The sequence below is a fragment of the Dromaius novaehollandiae genome, chromosome 2, assembly GCF_036370855.1.
Source record: "Dromaius novaehollandiae isolate bDroNov1 chromosome 2, bDroNov1.hap1, whole genome shotgun sequence".
Classification (NCBI taxonomy): Eukaryota; Metazoa; Chordata; class Aves; order Casuariiformes; family Dromaiidae; genus Dromaius; species Dromaius novaehollandiae.
The window spans coordinates 79,403,734-79,425,674 of record NC_088099.1 but is presented as its reverse complement, the minus strand read 5'-3'; the positions used below and the strand labels follow the sequence as shown (position 1 = coordinate 79,425,674).

General features: G+C 37.8%; 1 protein-coding gene across 1 annotated transcript; it reads right to left on the bottom strand.

Annotated features, from left to right (window-relative positions):
* Positions 1 to 1,037: 1,037 nt before the first annotated feature.
* On the bottom strand, positions 1,038 to 21,843 carry SRD5A1 (steroid 5 alpha-reductase 1). Its single transcript, XM_026107109.2, has 5 exons — positions 21,433 to 21,843; positions 18,790 to 18,956; positions 10,759 to 10,860; positions 9,276 to 9,426; positions 1,038 to 6,407 (listed from the first exon to the last, which is right to left on the bottom strand). The coding sequence occupies exons 1-5, from the start codon at positions 21,807 to 21,809 to the stop codon at positions 6,341 to 6,343; spliced, it is 864 nt and encodes a 287-aa protein (XP_025962894.2). The 5' UTR covers positions 21,810 to 21,843; the 3' UTR covers positions 1,038 to 6,340.
* Positions 21,844 to 21,941: the final 98 nt, after the last annotated feature.

The following is a 21,941-nucleotide window of genomic DNA, read 5'->3' as shown; positions in this document are numbered from 1 at the left end:
TAAAAAGTAAGACATGGTCTGTCTTTGTCAAGGTTACTTATAATTTATCTTTTTCGATTGGAATCAGAAATGGGAACATTCAAGAAAATCAGGAAGAGTTCTGTTGCAATACATTTAAGCCAATGCAGACTGACAGATTACCTGTGAAATATTTCCAGCTTTCAGAAATATAAAAAAGGAACTGTGTATGCTTGCTGATCTCTGAGATTTTAGCCACAGTAGCAGACTAGATTACATTTGCAAAGGAGTTACCTGTTTCGTCTGCTGTCAACTGAAATTAAAAGCTGTTGTCATGGTAATTCACCTAGTATGAATAATTAGGAAACAAAGCATTACTACTTCACTTTTACTGCCTTTTGCTAGCAAACCTTTTAAAGGTGGTTATTACAGCATATTATCAGTTGACGTTTAGAACATCTATCTTCCAATAACATTGCATAACAGTTTCAGTTTAAGAAAACCTGTTTAAATTGAGAGAACACTTTTGCCCAGAGACACAATGCAGTTGTTTTATTCTGTAATTTTATAAAATAAAACTTGCATAAACCTTTGCCTAATCAGGAGCAAATAACCATTTAGGAGAAAAAGAGATAGCAATAGCAATGGAGTGTTTCATAAAAACATACATGAGTAAGTTGCAGCATAACAGCAAAGAGACTGAACAGGGTAAGGGAAAAATAGACACTTCTAAATAAGAATTTAAAGGTAACAATAAATCAACAAAGTAGAGAGCTGCAGGGACTAACTTACAAAGAGAAGAGAAATCAGAGGGAAAAACGTCTTCCACCAGCAAAAGCCACATGGTATCTAATGAAAAGTCCAGGCCTCAGTGAGCAAAGGGAGTAACAAGTAGAGAACTGTGGGAACAACATATCATGGATAGGGCCATTTTGAATGAAATCTTACCTTTTGTTTTAATCTACTTTTTAAATCCAGAAAGTGAACTGATCATAAAAAAAATACAAGAAAGTGAACTTATAAAATGAGTGAATTAATAACAAGATAATGCACATACAAGCCTATCTCAGTATGATCGCTTAGTTAGAGAGAGACTTTTATTTGAAAAGCACATTATTATTTTTGTCTGATGAGATTTTAGGGGACTGTGTCCCACATGCTTCCATGCTGATCACTTCAACAGTACAAATGGACCTCTGTACAACAGCATTAAGTCTTCCAACTCAGCAGATCAAATGATATCTCTTCATAGAAATAGCTCAAAAAGATTTAAGTGTATCTTCTTGGTAGCATATGCTAGAAGGCAATGACAAACCTGTGTTCAGATCAGGAAGAATGCTTTGCATAAGAAGGGCTGCTGCTGTACGGTTCACAACACCCTCCTTCTTACCATTCTAAGCCATGGATCTAAACATCATGTCCAGGTCTAGGATGTCACAGGAACAATTTTTAGGGAACCCTTAGAGGTAATTAAACTATTACAACAGAATGTAAAACTTTGTGTTAGGCTCATCTTTTCAATTGTCTTCCAATAACAGCTTCCACAATTGCTTGCTTCCATGTGTTTTGTGTGTGCATGTGTGAACATACTTGCTGACAGATACTTTGCATCACTGCAAAAATTGGTGCAGTTTTATGCAGAGAAGGTTTGTTTTCCTGACAAAACTGACTGATGTATGTGAGAAAGACAGTCCTGCCAAGAGAAACCATTACTGATGAAACTTAGTAGTATAGAACAGACTGATACATTTTCATACTACAATAATCAAATTTTTCAGGGGTGTTTTTTACCAAAACAGGCTATAAAGTGCTTCCAGTAGGTAGTCAGGATTTCTTGCCTGCTGAAAGACTGTAGCTTTATATGACAAGTCATTTGAATATTTTCTTCATTCCTCAAAATGATATGCTGCTGAAATACAATTAAAATAGTTGAAATGCCAGGTTCTATAGTTGCTTCAAATGGAAAGTTCACCTGAACTAGCAGCAAAAGGGAATCCAAAATAGTATTCCTCCCCACCTTGCTTCTGTTATTTTTTAATCTACAGGCAAGTGCAGAGTATGTATTTCTGTGTAATTAAGAATGTATCATTAGACAAACTAAATTTATCTTATGCCATTTAATAACCTTTATAAATACATCTAATCAAGTTCCTATATGCCTCTGGGTATTCTAATATAACCTAGCTACTAGAATTCTCAAGACCTCATTTAGGATACTGGAAATACTGGTACAAAAGCCTTGGCCAACCTTCACAAGTTATAGTTATATATGATTACTAACAGAAAAAAAAAACAAGTATTCAAGCAGTGCACACCACAAAACATCTTTTTTAGTAGGAAAACTTTGGCAAAGATATAGATGCTCTGAAAAGAGGTGTCTTTCCTTAAATAGCTACAGCTATTACTTACTACTCATGAGAAAGCATACATATTTTCTTCTTCTGGAAAGGGCAGCATACAAAGTTCATTTTCATACTATGTGTATTTAAGTGAAAGAATTTTGCAATATCAGATGTTTTCTAACAGATAAATTCTGTCAAAACCCCATGGGGGGACTAGTAAAGTATGACAAATAAATGGGATACTGTTCAAAAATATATATAGGATTTGACCAAGTTAATTATATACTCTTCACCAGTATAGTTTAGTCTTTAAATGCAAGGATGAACTGTCCAAGTAAATTCTGTGTTTTACCTATGGAAGCTTTCAGCAGCATAATATAATGAGAATACAGAATCACTAAAACCAAACAAAATTTTCTTCTGCTATTTTTAAATAATCCCAATTAACCAGAATTTCTAAATTCACTGACATTCACATCCCATACAACTTAGCTTTTCCTTGTCTGTAACAAGTAAAAGAGAAAGAACATTGATAAGCTCTCAGAGTATTACACATACTCCATCCTGCTGTACATAAATCTGAAGTTAACATTACACAGACAAAACCAGCTAACCTTTTACTTAAGATAAATATTTAGCAGCATAGAACAAGAGCAAAATTGAGGTATCAGTACACATTTTCTGTAAACTTTGATATCAACTGAATGAAGGTAGCTATGCATCCCTTGAATTTAGGAATTGAAGGAAATATATCATTCTGAGATAAAAACAAGTCAGCATAATTACTGTGATCATAGATCAGAAGATCATATCTTAGACCATATGATCATAGATTATAGAAATATATATATTTTTCTTTTTACAAAATTCCCCTCCTATAACCATGCACATAATTGCATATATCTGGTTCAAAATATGTATCATATAATAATAATGGGAAAAATGAGAGCATTTTTATTCTCAAGGATTTCAACTTTACTTCATATTGGATGAAGTTATGGTGGTAAGGTATTTTTAACATTACTAAACATGAAAGATTATATACAGGTGTTTATCACAATAAAAGCTGAAAATGTGTTTACATACACATTTTTGACTCCTAGTACATATTGCCTATAGAAATTGTGCACAATTTATGTTGCAAAAAAAACAAATACAAATTGTTGTATGTTGTTGTTGTGGTATACATATATATGCATGTATAATATCTTTTCCTCTTTTATTCATTCATACCAAGAAGTAAAATCCATTACTATCAAGAAGATTCAGTAAGAGAGTAGTAATAGCAGTTAGGGGTAGTATTCTGACTACGCACTGTTCCAGTACCATACTCGTTGCAACTCCTATACGTACTCAAAAGGGCATTAAACAAATCACCGTCTCACTCTCAGGTATGCCTTTTTTTTTTTTTTTTTGGTAGGAAGCAGCAGTCGGATTAGGCATTTGCATTTGATAATTTTACCAAAGCACTGCCGTCTGTGGACCTGGAAGTCTTTCCTTAATTCAGGAACTGAATACTAAACAGTTTCTCTCAATTGTTTACTACTAAAAGAATCTTTGCCTTTTCATAAAAGACTGCACAACAGAACAAAAATAATTAACATGGGCATTAGAGAATAAGTTGTAGTAACCAGATCTTTTTTACTGGTTGCTTGTCCCTTTAGTGCTTGTTTTAACAAGTATCCCCAAAGATATATATTAAAGATAAAATGTGCTTATTAATTAAAATAAACTATGTAAACACCTAAATTAGGTATTGAAATCGCTCTTTGAATCCTGTAATATGTATTTTGTTCCTCTAATATAGATTTTGATACCTAGCTGTTTTAGATACCAAAATTTAAAAATCACCACAATAATGTGATGAGGCTTAGAAATACCTGGATATGCAAGACCAGGTTTCTAAAATTCTCTTCAAAACATTCTTTAAGTAATCCTAATAAACTTTATTATCTGTGAGCTCCATTTTATTACCGATGGACAGATCGTCCTCCTCACCATCCCTTCCCCAAGGAACTTGATCACTGAGATTTCACCAAAACAGCTAGGATCAAATGTCAAATCATGGTGTCATGATAAAAACAGAGGAAGCCTCAAACTTCCTGTAAAACACTAAGGAAATTTGTAAACACAACAGTCTGAAAAGATTAAACAAGTTGATAATCAAGTAATGCACCAACTGATGCCTGCTTCAAAGGAATGGGTATTCCTAGATTCTCCCTAAGCTGCACTTCTTGAATGTTGGCTGAGAGCACAGTCTGTCATCCCCAACTAAAGATCAGCAAGAACTTCAGCATGAAGAGTGCCTGGCAGTCTGATGACTCACCAGTAGGATAAGTTATCATCCCTGCATGACTGGCAGTGTCTCTCCATTTCTCCCTTTGACCGCTTCTGTAAATAATGATAGTAAATAAATAATGATAATGAATTTTTACTGCACTTTTTTTTTTAGTATCACTGAATAAATCCTTAATAATAGCCAGGATTTCAGTGCAGTAAATACTGTATAAATATGGCAGGAGGGAGAGGAAGAAGAAATAATTAAGTAGAAACTTGGGTAGTGAATTCCTTCAGAGCCCAGTTCCTGAATGCACTACATTTTTTTTTTTAACTAATATCTAAAACATTAAAGGTACCAATTCTTCCCTTGGATACGTTACTTCGACTATTACATCAGTGTAAATCAATATCAGAGGCAGAACTTTGAGCTTTGGACAAAGCTTAATCCAATACCATACTGGAAAAGTCAACATCTGGCAAATTTATATTAGCAGTTTGCTTTGAAGAACACAGTCCAACATACACCATGTAAACACCAGAAAACACTCAGCAAAAGCTTGATTCCTATAGATTTCCAAAGTACATTAGCAGCATTTTTTAAGTTTCTTGCAGAATTCTTCAGATTCTTTAGAAATTGTAAAGATTTTTTTAACATCACAAACATACAAATGACACACACGTGTCCAAAACTCAAAAGTCAATATACTTGGGCTACTATCATGTTTTTGAAACCCCTCTGGGATCTCTCAAATAAAAGACTGGGGGTGTGAGAATTGTCACTAATAAAGCAAGAAACAAATACTAAAAGATTGCAGGTTTTTGGAATATAAAACCACCTAGATCATTATCAACAGAACGAAGAGACTGGATTTTTTTTAAAGCAGCACAGTAAGTGTTCTATAAAAATCTTAAGATTTTGCATAAAGTTAGAAAATGTTACACAGAATTGTTAACAGTGCTAAACTGGCCTAAGCATCTCAAATAAGGAATGTCCTCCCAAACTGTTGGGTGAGAAAGCACATTTTGAATCTTATTTGAAATAGTTATCAAATTTGAAAAATAGATGATTAAACCTTAATCTGTTATTTGGGAAAGATACCTCTAAGGCTGTCTCTATAAATGGCATTAATTATAACCTATACAGTGTCCATGTCTGTGTAAGAGTGCAAAGAGGAGGAATAACAAGTAGTCTATCACCTAAGAGCAATTATATTCATCTAATGTCCTTCCCTGCATTAGATTCTCCCATAAGTATGGGGGAGGGGAAGAGGGATAAGGAAAGCAAAACAAATCAACTTCATTTGTGTATGCACGCAAAACAACACACAAAACACTGTCCAAATTGTAAAATAATGGTGACTGGGTTCATGGCACAATCCTCAGAACAATGTGGCTAGATCAGATGAAAATAACAGAAGACTGTATGGGCAGAAAAGGAAGCAACAGAATTCCTATACAGTATGGTACTTTCCACGATGTGAATTCAGATACACTAGCTAATGTATTTATGATGGTGCTCCAGAGCTAGAAAAGCATTTCCCTTCCTATCACTGTGTCCAAGAGATTTGGGGTTTTCTTTTTTTGTTTTTTTTTTTTAAGAGGAAAAGCAGTAATAATAGTAGCACTGATGCAAAGGCTTTGTCACACTGACAATTGGAGAATATTAGCTGGCTAATGCTTGTAAAGTGTTAGCTGTTCTAGAAAGCAGACATTTCAAAAACACCATTACCACCAGAACAAGATCGTATTTCAAGCACAGCTCAATACACAAATGGAATCAAAATTTTTCTTGACTTCGGGTAGTCTTCAAATTTCTCAAGGTACCATCTGAAAAACAAAGAGAAATCTGGTTAGTATTGCATTTTCAAAATGCTGTCAAGGAAATTAAAGTAAGTAACTGTACAATGCTTTCAAATTATTTGCTGTATTTCTTTGGCTCTAAACCAAAAAAAGGTCTCTAGCACCTACTCTGGGTAGAGTATCACACTCATCCTAATGAAATCTAATCTCCAGCTACAACAAAACAAAACTACTGCTGCCAGCAATGGGAAATCATAATAATATAAATATAAAATTAAATATTATCTAAATTTAATATAAAATATAAAATAATGGATGTTGTGAGAGCAGGCAGGGAAGGAATGGCCTGCTGTTGTAAAATATATAATACTGTAGAAGCAGAGGAAAAACATAATAGCCAAGGGGATAACATGCATTGAATTTTATAACTACATGTGGGAGCAAGAGATACTTTACATACTGGAACAACACTCCTGTTTTGGATTGAAATATCTCCAGTTCCAGTCAGGACATGGATAATTCAGTCAAACATCAGACTAGCCCTACTGTTAATTCCCCCCAAAGACCTTCACTATTCTCAAATCCACAGTTTCAAAAGTGCTGCTTTGAGTGTTCTGCAGATTTTCGCTTTCAATCTAGAATAAGCGCTTGTGCCCTATCTGAATGGTAATACACGCAGGGGAAGCCCTGTGGATCCTTCTATAGGAGACATGCATTGAATTGACCCGCAGCTGTGGCATACCAGCATTACATTAGTTAGCTACTTCAATCATTTATTCCAAGTTTTTCAAACTGAACAGCCAAAACCAAAATACTTCACTTACGTGGATTTGATAATCTTTAGTTCTGGGGGTTTTTGCACCCCTTTTTCATATTTATGGATTTCTCCTTTAATACAAATTATTTCCTTTAACAACCTTTATCTTTCTATAATTTTCTGTAAGTAAAGAACTCTGAAAGAGTTCCATCAAGACTTAAGATGGAAGGAAACAAACCACAGAATGTGAGCCTGAAGAACACAACATATAAGGAGAAGTTCAGGACTGGGATTACTTAGTCTGGTGATAAGGAGCCTAAGGGGCCTGTAATCGCTGCCTACAGTTCCTGGAAGGGGAGTTACTTAAGACAATGGAGCAAAACTACAAAAAAAAAAAAAAGCAAACTCCTACAGTTGAGATGCAATAGTTCTATGCAATGGTGCAGGCTGGGGACTGACTGGCTAAGTAGCAACTCTGCAAAAAAGAACATGGACATCCCGGCGAACAAGTTGAACATGAGTCAGTAATAGATCCCTGCAGTTATGAAGGCGAACTACATACCAGGCTACTTTAACAAGTATGGAGCCACCACGTCAAGGAAAGCACTTATTCTCCACTATTCCGCAGTTGAGAGGCTGCATCTAGAATACCATGTCCAGTTTAGGGCTCCTAGGCCAACAGAAACATCCACAAACTAGAGCAGAATCCAGCAGACAGTCACTAAGGTGATTAGGTAGCTAGAACGTATGATACATGAAGAAAGGCTGAGCGAAACGGGTTTGTTCAGCTTGGAGAAGAGAAGCTTAAGGTGGAAACTTATTAGAGTCTTCTACTACCTACAAGGAAATTAGAGAGAAGACAGAGCCAGACTCTTCTTGGAGGCACACAGCAAATATGTGCCTCCACAAGTGGCAGGGGGTATAAGCTGCATCAAGGAAAATTCCAGCAGGACATAAGGAAAAAATTCTTCCTCTCGAGAATGGGAAAGCACTGGATGAGGCTGCTCAGAGAGTTGTCAAGATCTCCATCCTGGGAGACGTTCAAAACTCAACTGGATGAGCCATGAGCAAGCTGATCTAGCCTTGAAGTTAGCCCTGGCTGATAACTGGATTGGATGACCTTCAGATGTCTCTTCCAAAGCAGACTGTTCTATGACTCAGCTCATTAGTAGTAGATAATAAAACAAGGGGAAATGGTCACAGGTGACAACTTGGAAGGTTCAGGTTGGGTATTAGGGAAAACTCGTTCATGGAGAAAGTAATGGAGAACTGGAACACCTCAGAAACAAGGTGAAGGAAAATCTCCATCTCTGGAGTTTTTTCAAGACTCTGCTAGACAAAGCCATGGCTGACCTGATACACTGTTGGCAATGGCTATTTTCAGTTGATTTCCTCCTTAAATTGAGGTTTATTTCTTATGCAATTGAGTTTCATAGTAGGAATCAAATCAGGAAGCTGAAAATAACCAAAATGTTTAACACTTAAATTATAAGATTAAGGTATTCAAATTATCTTAAATGTGCTATTCCTTAAAGAGAATAACTCCAAGAAACAAATTTTCCCTCAAACTTGATTCTTCTGTTAACAGAGGAAAGGTCAGCATGTGATTACAGTACATTATCAGTTTGATAGATTATTTACAGAATGGAGACTTTATTAAATATTATTTATTCGGCAGCATAATTGTTGCCACAGTTTTTTCTATACACTTGATAGATTATAAACCATGACCATAATGGAAGCCTACAGAATGATTTTCGATTTTTTTTTTTTTTTAAGAAAGAAGTTAGAGCTGCAAGGGAAAGAGGACTATAGTACATGATCAAGTAAAGACAATTTTCCTAAATGAGTCTATACTCTTTTCAGGTCCAGCATGGACTGTGTTCATTTAATGAAAAGTCATTGTTTTGACCTCACTGTACACTGTGTGTTCATTCTCCTTATCCTTACTACTACTGTGTTGAAATCTTGCAGAATTTAGTACTACGCAGAGAGTAGTCTTTATTATTCAACACTGCAGTAGCCAAGTCTTTCACAAGACTTGTTCTGTAACATCCCTACAGGATAAGGCATGATTTATAAAATGGAAATGAAGTGTGGCATAGAGACAACAAAAATTTTAAGACACAAATACTTACTGGTGGTGTTGTTTTGCCCGTGAACCCAAGATGAAAAGTGTGCACAATGCAAATGCAAGGCTTTGAATGGTGCAGCAGGCAATGGCAAACCCAAACCATTCCAAGATCTCTCCAAAAAAGTTGGCTCCACTGACATATTCAAACATTCCTCCTGAAAAGCAGGACAGATTTATTCTAATAGCACCTTAGTCAAGGAGAGCTTCAAAGCTCTCTTACTGGAAGTGTAATAGGAGCTATGTCATCCATTTTTTAGTTAACATAATTTTTAATGGCAGAGGAAGCAATATTTTTCAGTTCAAGTTGTACTATGAAAGATCATTTCTGACCTCATTCTAGAATACAGATCTTCTCGAGCTCCAATTTTTCCCTTTAAATCATGAAAGAGAAAAGCATATTTACTAGTATCAGAAGCCATTTTATGCCTCTATAGATAATTACTTTACAACAATACCAAACTGACTCTTTGATCATGAACTCAGCCTTTTAAAAATGTAAAATACACCTGGCATTAGTTAGGATATAGTGTTTAATTTCTTTATTCTATTGAAGTACTTTAGAAACTAAGTTAAGGATAAACACAATATTATTATTATGAATTAAAGTTGCTATACCTTTTACTCAGGCAAACTTATTCTTTGGTTAAAGATGTGTTGCTCTTTTGTTCCTATCTCCACCTAGGTCTAAAGAAAGCTTACTTTAACTACTTCAGTCTTGCCGTTCAGTGAAATAAAAGTGAATTGCAGTCTGTATTAGACACGTTGTACAGCCAATTATGCATAAACTATATTTACATCTATTAAAGATACAAACCAACCTTGGAGAAACTGCATAATTCAGAGCTATTATTTCCTACTCTCATAGAGCATAAAATGCCTAGAATACTCTAATGCTTCCAAGACTGTCAGTAAGCCTTACCCATTCATTAAGCTTCATAAAAAGTCCTTCCATATTCTGTATTGTCCCTTGAAGGACAAAACTAACACAGTCTAACTTCCTTTGGATTTCTGTCCTCTCTCCCTTGTATTTTCCTCACAACAGTAATCCTTGCTTCTTCTGATTCCTTGAGATCCATCCCTCTTCAGATATGGGACAACAGCCATGGTGGACACAATTGCTTAAGCATCTGAGTACCTTCTGCCTTTCCCTGGCAGTGGGATTATAATTTATGTCTTTTTTTTCTCTACCCACCTGCTGAGTCTCCTAAAAGTTGTGGAATGCTGTGTTAGATTTGTACCACTTTTTAAAACAGAATCAAAATTGGCCAAGAAATTCAAAGGTTTTTGCAAACCACATGGTATCATGTAACTTACTCCTTACAATACTTGGCTTAAGAGAAAAATGTTTCCCAAACTGTGAAATTAGTTCTTAATGTAGATAACAAACTCCTGCTTCTAATCCTATCCTATCATATCTCCCCTAAACTACATGAAGCTTTAGAAGGTCTTCTTTTGTTATGTAAGTTTCTGTAATATTTTTTACTTACCTCTTGGTATCGCATAACCAGTTTCCCCTGGTTTTCTCAGATTTCTGAGAATATGATCAGAATGAATATTGATTGCCATGCCAATCAACCACCCTAGAAAACCTGAAAAGAAATATTTAAAATAGTAACTTTAATATGCTGAGTTAAAGTGCTTGATCAGAAAACAACCTACAGTCATATATTTTATACTACATATTAGGCAACATATTATCTCAAAGCAGTATTAATGCAAGCACTATAAGCAATTCCAGTGACATTATGCACAATCACAATCCCACACTGAGCTCTTCTGTCAGTAGAGCTCACAGCAATTAATAGGTCTCTTGATAGGAACAGTACTGTGAGTATAAAGTTTTATTCTTATGTTGCTAGACTTATATAAAGGTGTGTATATTCTCCCACCTTCTGTACAGAAAATCAAATACACAAACATTTTAAACAACACTGAAAGAATCAGCCATTCTGATTCCTACCAAAAGAACATATTTTAATTTCTTATTTTCCACTGACAGTAGCTAGAGTTTTCACAGCAGACAACTTCTGTACAATAAAAGGAATAATAAGATACAGTGGATCCAGATGCAGGACTAGCAAAGACAGTTTAAGCATGTGCTTCCAGAAGTTAGGCTTAGTCTAAACCTAGTCTTGCTGAGCACTGTGGCTACTGAGCTTGTATCACATTCCTTTAATAATGTTCTACAAAGAGAGAGAAAAAGGTTGTACTTTTCCAAGACCACGGAAAAGTTTCTGTCTTACTGTCTCAACTTCAACTAAGTATTATTCCTTTTTCTGTGACCTAAACCTGAAATGTAGTTTAAGAAATCTGCGACAGAGACTGAATGCTAAGAGTTTTAGGCTTCTGAGGTAAACAAAAGGATTACCAAGTCTGTACAGAGTTTCAAATTCACAGATCTGTCAACCTTGCAAATAGTAGATCAGTGTGAATACTGTTCATATTATGTGATCCACAGAACAAAGATAAATATTCAGTCACTTGTCGCTTCTCAGCTGTGATCCCACTTCTGCTGGGTAGAAGTAAAATACTCAACCAAGAAAATGTATGTTTAGGTTGACATTCTTTTGAAGAGTATGAAGATAGTTTATGCTCATCTTTGACTTCCTTTGAATATGTGTTTGGTGACATTAGCAACAGGGAGAAGTTGGAGGTACACAGTAAATGGTATTATATTACCTTGGTTACAAGGTTATCTTAAACATGAGAATTGAACCACCTGTATACAACCTAATTGTGAAGACTGATGCATGAGTAGGCTCTCATGAAGTCTTATAACCACCACCACTATCACCCAGAAAAACATGAAGTAGAACAATGAAAGTGAGAACTGGAAAAAGTGATGAGTGTTCTCACAGGCAGCCTGTGGGGTTTTCTTCAGCTTACCATTTACTTTTAAGAAAACCCCAGCTACAACAACATCCTATACTAGCCGAGGCCTTTCATTACAGAAACTGAAAACACTATTTTTCTGTTCTAAGTCACTTAGTTGTGGGTCCTATCAAAACAGCTGGTCTAATGAATTAATCCCCACAATCCTCAAAGACCTCCAAATGGGCCAAACACTTGATTTCAGACACTCCACAACTCTGTTGTGGACAGATTCCACAACAGAGTTGCTGGAATCCACAGTGCAAGATCAGAGGCCATTGTTTTTGCTTGCTTTCTTGTTTTCTGCATATGCTACTCCTAAATCCTGAGATCCATCCTAAAATTTTAATTTAATAACAATTGGAAAAAGACCGTAAAATTACTGGAATGATTGGGTGACAGAAGCTGCAGTAGTGGAAACTACTTTCTCCCTCAAGAACATGCCACTGCTAACAGATTTCATTTGCAAGCATAAACTAAGCTGCAGCTTTGCAGCCTAGTTCAGAAAAGCCTTTAATAAGAGTAAACTTTGATTGTTTGAGATATTTGTAAATGAGATGTATGATATTAAGGCATATATATCATATTAAGTAATTCTAGCTTAATAGGCCTATGCAAACTAGTTAGAAATCATTCTGACTAGCTATGTATTTACACCTTGGCTGCATGCTGCTTTGAGGGGAAAAGGAAATAGTCAAAATGCTATCCTGAGCTACAAAAGAGATAAGATCCTATGCGATCTTTCCACACTTTACTGGAACAAAGTGCTGGAAAAACTGTATTCTCACCATTTTAGCGACTTCTACGCATCATGGACCTTGTGTCAAATATCAAAGGGAAAGATGTAGAGATGCTTCTTCTCCAGTCTTAGCTGTAGATAGGCACCAGTCACCTTGTATGAATTGACTGCAAACTTGGAACCACTCCTCCTGTTATCACCTGGTGCTACTTATGGGCACATTCATGCCACTGGTCCCTCTGATTTGAAATATCAGGCAGTGATACCAGGGTTTTCTACTGGTATCAACAAAGAAACACTTAAAAAATACAGAAAAACCCTGTAGTTTTTGACCCTGAAGTGTTGATTGAATACCCAGTACTGAAAGCCACAGCAAGCTTACTTCTTCTGGAACCAGACCCTCAAGCTCTGTCTGATTTGCTGGCCACACTTTCATCTTCAAAAAAACAAAACAAACAAACAATACACACACACAAGAAAAAAACAAACCCTACTTGCTGCACACTTTGTATTTATTCATTTATTAATTCATGTAGTCATTCATGTATTCATTTTGGGACTGTTCATCCTAGCAAAAAGACGACTGAGGGGAGATCTTATCAATGTGTATAACTATCTGAAGGGAAGATGTAAAAAGGATGGGGCTAGACCCTTCTCAGTGGTGCCCAGTGACAGGACGAGAGGCAACAGACACAAATTGGAACACAGGAAGTTCTGCCTGAACATAGGGTAAAACTTCTCTACTGTGAGGGTGACTGAGCACTGGAACAGGTTGCCCAGAGAGGCTGTGGACTCTCCAACCCTTGGAGATATTCAAAAGCTGTCTAGACACAATCCTGGGTAACGTGCTCTAGGTGACCCTGCTTGCTCAGGGAGGGTTGGACTAGATGATCTCCGGAGGTCCCTTCCAGCCTCAACCATTCTGTGATGTTTATACTGCACTGTTCTTTGATTAACTTATCTGATTATATCACCACTGAAATAATATTAAGTAGAAGTTAAAACACTATTTTAAAGGTCTGTCTTAGGTATTAACAACCAATGGCCATTCTGCTCAAGAATAGTTTTATCTAATTTACTTAATATTGAGAATCAAAGTCCTTGCAATGATCTCTGGTCCTCTGCAGACAGTAACTTTTGCATCACAAACTCAACATAAGATGGTGTTCCTCTTATGTCATTATTCATATAAAATGTATTATACAGCAGAGAAGCAGATGTACCTATTTTTGCTCATGGTCAATTTTATTTAATCAGTCAGGTACCTGGAAAGTCCTAACTCATCATTCAGTTTTCACATCTGTCTTGGTGTCCTCTAACCACAGATCTGCTCAATTCAGGCTGGGGAAGACCTGTATTTTATGACTTCTGAGTTGTTCTAGCACTATCTACTTCTTTAAAACTAGGTAAGTTTTTGTTTTGTTTTTGGTTGCTGCCTTACCATCATTATACCTGGACAGATATGAATGACCTCCCTGATGCACATGGGAAGAGCATAGCCTACCTCTTTCTGAAAACAGATTCAGCCAGCTAAAAGTAGTCAGAAATTACTCCTTCCACATGAGAAATAGAATGCAGCTTACTACGTGTAGACAGAAGGTCTATTTAGACAGTTACTTTTTGAAGAACTACTGCTGAAAGGCTGGAAAAGCCTGATATTTTCAGATGTAAAATATCATTCTAAAGCTATGTATTTTTCATATACTCAAAAATGAAGTAAAAAGCCTAATGCTTAAAAGTAAATTTGTATTTTGAATTCAGCACTGAATTGTGCTTCAATATGCAAATTGTTTGCTTCTCTTAACACTGATGACCGTATCAATTTGCTAATTGCTAGAGAAGAAAAACTGAGCAGTATCTTGAAAAATTTTAGGAATGCTATTCATGCAACTAAATGAGAAGTGAGTATTTCCTCTATCCATACAGTAATTTCAAAGGAAGTCTATTTGAATTACTCTATTAACAAGCACACAAATTACACTTAAATGTAACAATATTTCTACTAAATTACTTAAGTTAGTATAAGCATGATAAAAAAATCTATACTGAAAGTTAGTATCATATCTAAGAAGAAGAATAATTTTCTTAAAAGAGGAAATTAGATTTAATTTATCATTAGTTCGAAATGCTTTGGAAAATGTTATCTGTGTTTTCTGTATTTATCATATACCTGGAAGGTATAAAGTTTAAAATCTGAAGTTTGCAAAACACGATATGAACTACTAAGAAGATGTCAGATAACGCAACAAGACTGGAGCTTGCTTTAAGAGTGCCTAATTACTCTAGAATTAAAATTAGTTAAGTAATAAGCACCCTCCTAAGTGAAAACTACTGCACCTCAAAAAGAAACAGTCAAGTCTTTCTTCATAAGCAACGAGCACATTGACATAGGCTTTTTCCACAGCATACCTCTTTTGTTTGAAGACCACTTTTTTCCCACAGTGCTGAATAATCATATTCTCTGCATCTGTACTTCAGGGTCATTGTACTTGCCTATCCTTATTCTCAGATCCTCATTATGGCTGAATAATGAGTCTGCACTCTACAAAGTCAAGAGTCGGGTATGCACTATGGTCTGCATGACTTGGCTTCCACCTAAGGCAAGTCTGGATATGTAGACAGGAAGGAAGCCATAGTGTGCTCTAGTAGAGTCTCTGATCCACAGGTTGAATCACACAATATAGATGAGCTCACTAGACTATTAAATTCAAGAGGCTTTTTTCCTTCATCAGTATGCTTTCTAAGAAGGGATCATCTGTAGCACCCAGATGTCAGATACTATGATGGAAATTAAATATCCCATATTCTCCAGTCATTAGAAAATATCCAGGTAAAGACTTTGCCCATGCAGTCATTAATCATGCCTATTCTGGTGACAGACTGAAGGTGGAATGCATATTGGTTTGTCCAGCCTTGTGCAACAAACTTGAAGACAATGTTCTGTTGCCCAACACCTACTGACTTACAGATGCTGCTCTGCTTGGCAGAGCTACTGTGATGACAGAATTCTTTTGAGACCATGGAGGGTTAGCCATCAAAATTAGTGGTTGAACAGGTATTTAAAAAAAAAAAAAAGTGAGAAAAGACAAAGGCATACTGCAAAGGGATCAATGAAGTTAAATCATGCAGAGAAAGGAAGGAGTTCCTAACTAGAAGCGTGGATGAACTGGGGAAGAACACAAGGCTGACAGGGAATAACTAGCAGCAGATAGTTATACAGGCAGGTGCAGATGGCATTTGGCCCTGTATATAGCACTAACCATTTCATGGTACCATGGGTGCTCTTGATGAGTTCATAAGCTTTTTAGTGGCACATGTGTGTAAGATACATACTGGAAGACTGTGATGGTAGTGTTCTCACATTGGTTTGGAATGTAATGATTTTATCTTATCAATTGCTGTATTGCATTTGAAGCAGATTTTAAAGTTTCCATCAAAGAGTCTGGTTCACTGCTCTCTGAATTAAATTGACACATAGTACATGGAGACCATGAGGGAACCACATTAAAATCATATTGCTGCTCCAAATCTATTGCTAGTGTAGACTCAAGCTACTGCTTTCCCAGAGTTAACTCCTAAACATCTGAAAACAGACATTCAGCCTGTATATTAAGGATCCACAGAGGGAGAACACAGTTCTTCAAAACCCTCCACCCTGGTAATTAATCAGCCTTGCTCCTCCAAATCTTTATTTTCATCACACATTTAGTTCACTTCAACTTCCAGCTACTGAACCTTGTTTGTCTGCTGCTTTCAGACCCATTTCTGTTCCTCACGTAACTTCTTATAGACTGCAGCAATAATTTCATAACATTCCTTGGCAAATGAGTGTTCTTGCTATTGTTTTTTCCCCCTAATCTTCTGCTCAGTTTTGTCATTTTTTCCAGAGGCATAATGCATTGCCAGATGTTTTTGAAAATTTAAAGCATGGTAACCCAGTTGTTCAAGGTGTATCCTGTGTACAACAGAGCCATTCTGCATCTGAGTGACTACAGGCACTAACTGCAGGTGTTTGGAGTTGGATGTATGGAGGTACCTAGCTGGGATGAACACAAAGTAGTAATTATAAATATCCACTATTATGGCTAAAAAAGAAAAAAAAAAATCAAGTTATATTGATCTGCATTGAAAAGAAAAAGTTGGAAAGAATAGAAAAAGAATCATTAGGCTTGACTGTTTAAGAGTCCTACCAATTTTTTTTCCAAATATTTATTGCAATAATAGTCTCATTAAAAAAGCAAGTGAGTAACATTATCCTAACAATTGAGAAGCTGAACATTTCTGATACACATAGCATCTATTGTAATAACTTTTTAAAACATTGTAGCCTTGTAGCCACAGAGACATCTGCCTTATGCTGAGTAGTGCAGGAAATATATATTAATATAATCTTCCTAACTGGTATTATTTGCCCCACACATACACTTAAATTTTCAGAGCTGCAAACTGCTATACCTAAATATTCTTGAAATAGAGCATTCAAAGAAACTCCAAACCAAAACCACTCAACAAGACTTTTATTACCTTAAAGTCTTTCAATTAGGGGGAACTGATTTATGCTTCTTGACTCAGTTTACAGCACTGTATTGAGATAACCTTTTGATTAGGCACAAAATTAGGACACCAGAAGCCTAAATTTAATATTCTGTTACAACAGATTCTTTGTACAATTTTGATCAGGTCCATTGGAACCAGGTTTAAGGAGACAAGAATTTCAAAGATACAGTCAAGCATCAAGAGAATTTCAAGTATATCCAAGTGTCCAGCTCCCACTAAGGCACAAGGGAATGATTTCAATTTTTCCATTTTTAGAGAATAAACAGTATCTCCTCCTAATCTGTGCAAGAGAATCTATTTAGCTTCAAATCTCTTCAAGCGTACATTCTTCATACAGCATTTAGCATAATAGTCCTCTGTTCTGATCTGCAAGAAGACTGTAATAAAGGTAAAGACTTCTCTGCCTGAGAAATCTGTGAGAAACACTAATTTGCTCTGGCTCCAGAATAACAAAAACCTGTATTGGGTCAGATCAGTGATTGACACAGCCTAATATTCTGTCTTTGACTGCAAAGCTGAAATATTCTGGTTTATCTTCAGCTGTGAGAGCCTTCAGTAAAGACTTCATTGAAAAACCATATTTGATTTTTGGTAGCCACAAGCAAGAGAAGATGTTTAAGAAAGAATACAGAACAAAATCAACATTTTTTTGCTATATTTTCCAGTCTTTTAATTATATGGGTGACATCAGGTATAATGTAATCGCAGTTCCTGGTAGGACTGAATGATTGGCCCCTCCTCCCACGTGAGGTAATTTTTTCTTTGACAAAGCCTGATCCTATGACAAGATTCTTTGGTTTGTGAAAGCAAATAGCCTAATGACAAGGACTTTTAGGACTAGAAATGATATAACAGTAGTTAGCAGCTGCCCTTAGTAGATTTTTATTCCATTAATTTGTTCAGTTCAGTCTGAAACCATACAAACTTTTAATGTCTATGACATCATGAAACAAAGAATTTCAGTTTAATCTTCATATTACATAGAAAACCTCTTTTGTTTGTTTGTTCTAAAGCTGTCTGCTGCTAGTTTCATTTAAGGCCCTGACCCTTATACTGAATGAGTACATGACCCTTATTCACCTTTTTCATGCCAGTTGTGGTTTTACAGAATAAACATGGGAATAAGCTCATCTAATATCAAAGCCAGAACAGTAAGTCTCAATTCAAAGCTGGAATTATTTTAGCTTTTTATTGTACACCTATGTTACAGCAAGCAAGACAAAGTTATTTAGAATACTGAATAACTAATAAAAATAATTATAAAATATGATTGAAGATATCAAAATATAATAAGTAGACATAAGAAGCAAATCTTCTACAACTGATGTTCTCAGGGCATGTTTCAACTTACCTGCAATGAAAAAAGGCTCTTTTAACCAGGTTGAAGGGTATTTTGCATAGTTGCTTAAGCTTCGTCCTTGCAAGTATCCATTGTAAACACAGAACAGAAGTGCTAGTACAAAAGTGAAAAGTGGTGTTGGCTTTCCTTCCCGAATCAGAAGGGGAAATACAAGTGCCCTATAACAAACAGGGAAAGAAAAATTACATTAACAAGTAGAAGAGATATTTTGGTATCTGAACCTGCAATCCATATTCCATATCCTGCTTTCCAAATTCTCATTAGAGTCTTTGATCCCAGTTCAGAAGGATAATTATGCTTTAACACCTAAAGATTTATCTTGCTGCCTAATGGAAGTTACAAGATCAGTCCTCTCCCTCCCCTTTTGAGAGAAATTTTGAACTTTTTATCTAAGGCAATTACTTTGAGCACAGTAATAAAGAAAACTGATGTTAAGTGCAACATTTTCTCATTTGTTACAAAATCCTAAATGGTACAATCAAGTATTCTGAAGTGAATGCAGTCTCATAATCTCTACACAAAATCCACCAAGACTTCCAAGTGTGTGTGCGTGCGGGGGGGGAGTGAACCTGAAAAACACTGCAGTGGGTTATAAGCCTTCAATCCAACAGAGACACCTTGCAACAATTTTGTCATCATCCCAAGTAATCTTTAGCTGTACAGAATGTGAAACACTATAATAAGGTGAGCCACTATGAAAACATACAGCTATATATATTTTGTATGTACATATATATATATATACAGAAAGAGAGAGAGAGAGAGAGAGAGAGAGAGATAAGCCTATCTCCACAGCTGAGCTGGAACACTAGAACAAATAAAAAGAAAAATTATGGCTAGACCAGACAACAGACCAACAAGATACACCTAACATAGGGACATACTTGTGATCTTTTGCATATTGTGGGCATTTTTGCTGGAGATTGCAGTAAGTGACATGATTTGTGAATTATCTGTCACACATCATAGCTTGTGCAATTCATTCAAGTTGCAAAATTTGCAGATCTACTAGATATTTAGATATCTTCAATATCTACATAGTCCATGTGACCAATGAAAAATCTGAAATACCTATGCTCTTGGCAGGGAAGAGGGGAAAACAGTCCCCTTGAACAGAATCTAACTGATCTGAGTTTCCTTCCTGCCATGAAAAGTGATTTAAAAACATTAATCAGTGGGTCTTGAAACCTTTGCCTACTCCACAAAACCTGTCAGAAACATGATGAATTCACAGTTGCCATTCTACTTGGGAACAGAATCCTGATTGCTTACGTGGAGAATTACACGAGTAAACAAACAGGCTCCAAACAAAAAAAGTTAAGCGAGGCTTGTGCTCTGCCCCATATAACTAACCAAGTCCAGATCACGCATTGACTTGGTTAGACTCCACGATGGTAGAGCACTGGGATTGAAGTCTGAACACTCTGCAAGCATTTGCCAACTACCCCAGGGCTTTCAAAGCAGCCTTTTCAGAGGAAGAAGCAAAGCCATAACAATGCAGTCTTGGGTTGGCCAAATCAGGCAGTCACCAGGCTAACCATACGTGACCTCCCTCTTGACCACAGGCACCCGGATTACTTCCTTCAGTCAAAAGAAATAGCCTCTCAGAATAACTACTAGCAGACAACTCGTAACAGCCGCTCAACTTTACACTACTAAATCTCTGCTGGATTCGTATGGTGGCAACATTATCTGCTTATTACCACCAGTAACTACTGTCAATAGCTCAAAGTGAACAGAATAATATTATCTGAGCTCCAGCTCATCCAAGTAGTTCTAGGAAGTACCAGAATGCCATTAACACATAGCAACATGGGCCAGTAAGACCTGGCTTTGCCAGTATTTTAATAAACACTATTTTGAAATGCAGAATTGCAGAATAGCTCCTGTGTCATATTAAAATTACATATTTAGTACTAATCTGAACACACCTTGTGGAAACATTTATCCTTAATATTATCTTGTGAAGCAATAGCATAAAGGTGCACCATCACAACAGCTGTGACTGCAGCATGTCGATACAGCACACTAGATAAAGAACACCTAACGCTTCATCTGTACTCCATTTCTTGAGAGTGCCCTAGCACTTCATTGCACACCCAACAACAGCAGCAAAACAAAGCTGCTTGCAGCACTATGATTTTTTGCTCAGCTCACATCAAGGCATTAAACATCTTAATATAAAGAAACAGAAAATACTTCAGCTGTAACCATAGCAAGCAATTTAAGTTAGTTACCGGCTGAATGCTAACGCCCGCACTCAGAAAGCTCAGGAAAGCAGTCAGGTATCCGTGTCAGGAAGTGGCCGTGAAGCAGCACAAAGACCCCCTTCTCCCCGCTCACAGGCCCCTCAGAGTGCCGGCCGAGCTGCCCGCGCCCACACCGCGGCCGGCAGCCGCTTCTCCCCGCGGCGAGCCACCTCCAGTTTCCCGAGCGAGACCACGAGCTAGCAGCCAGGGGACTGCCCAGCGCAAGGGCTCCGCCAGCGCTCGCCGGCACCACCTGCGCCCCCGCCGCGCTCCTCCTCCCGGCTCCCCGACCCGGGGCCGCAGGGCCGCCGCGGCGGGCTCCGCGGACGGCGACGCCTCGCGCCCCCCGCCCGGCGCCGCGGCGACTGGAGGCCGCGCGCCGCACCTGTGCGCGTAGTGCACCACGAAGAGCCCCAGCAGGACGCCGTTGGGCCGCTCGGCGACGCGCGCAGCGCCGCTGCAGGCGGCGAGGCCCAGCGGGATGAGCAGCGCCGGCAGCTCCTGCAGCAGCCAGGCCGGCCGCGCCGGCAGCAGACAGCCAAAGCGCCGCGAGGAGTAGCGGCCGTAGGGCATGGGGATGAAGCAGAGCAGCAGCGCCGAGGCGGCGCCGAGGACCACCAGCCCGTAGGAGAGCAGCTCCAGCAGCCGCTGCTCCGCCGGGCCCGACAGGCGCTGCAAGAACCCGTCCGCGCCACACACGGCTACTGTCCCCGCACCCATAACCGCACCGCATCCCCCCCCCCCGCCGGCGCCTTCATTCATCCCGCGCCGCCGCCACGCCCAGCGCGGTGGCGGCCCAATCAGCGCCAGGGGACAGGCCCAGGGGCGGGCCGCTCCTCAAGCCCCGGAGCTGTTCGGCCTGCTTTGCCGGCCGGCCAATGGGATGGCTCCGCA

What these genes read in the sequence shown, in the direction of transcription:
- SRD5A1 (XM_026107109.2), bottom strand. Translation starts at nt 21,809, where the DNA reads ATGAATGAAGGCGCCGGCGGGGGGGGGGGATGCGGTGCGGTTATGGGT. An exon ending in AGAGCCTTTTTTCATTGCAG is followed by an intron (nt 10,861 to 18,789) that starts GTAAGTTGAAAC and finishes ATTTCTTTTCAG; the next exon opens with GTTTTCTAGGGTGGTTGATT. An exon ending in CGGGCAAAACAACACCACCA is followed by an intron (nt 6,408 to 9,275) that starts GTAAGTATTTGT and finishes TTTGTTTTTCAG; the next exon opens with ATGGTACCTTGAGAAATTTG.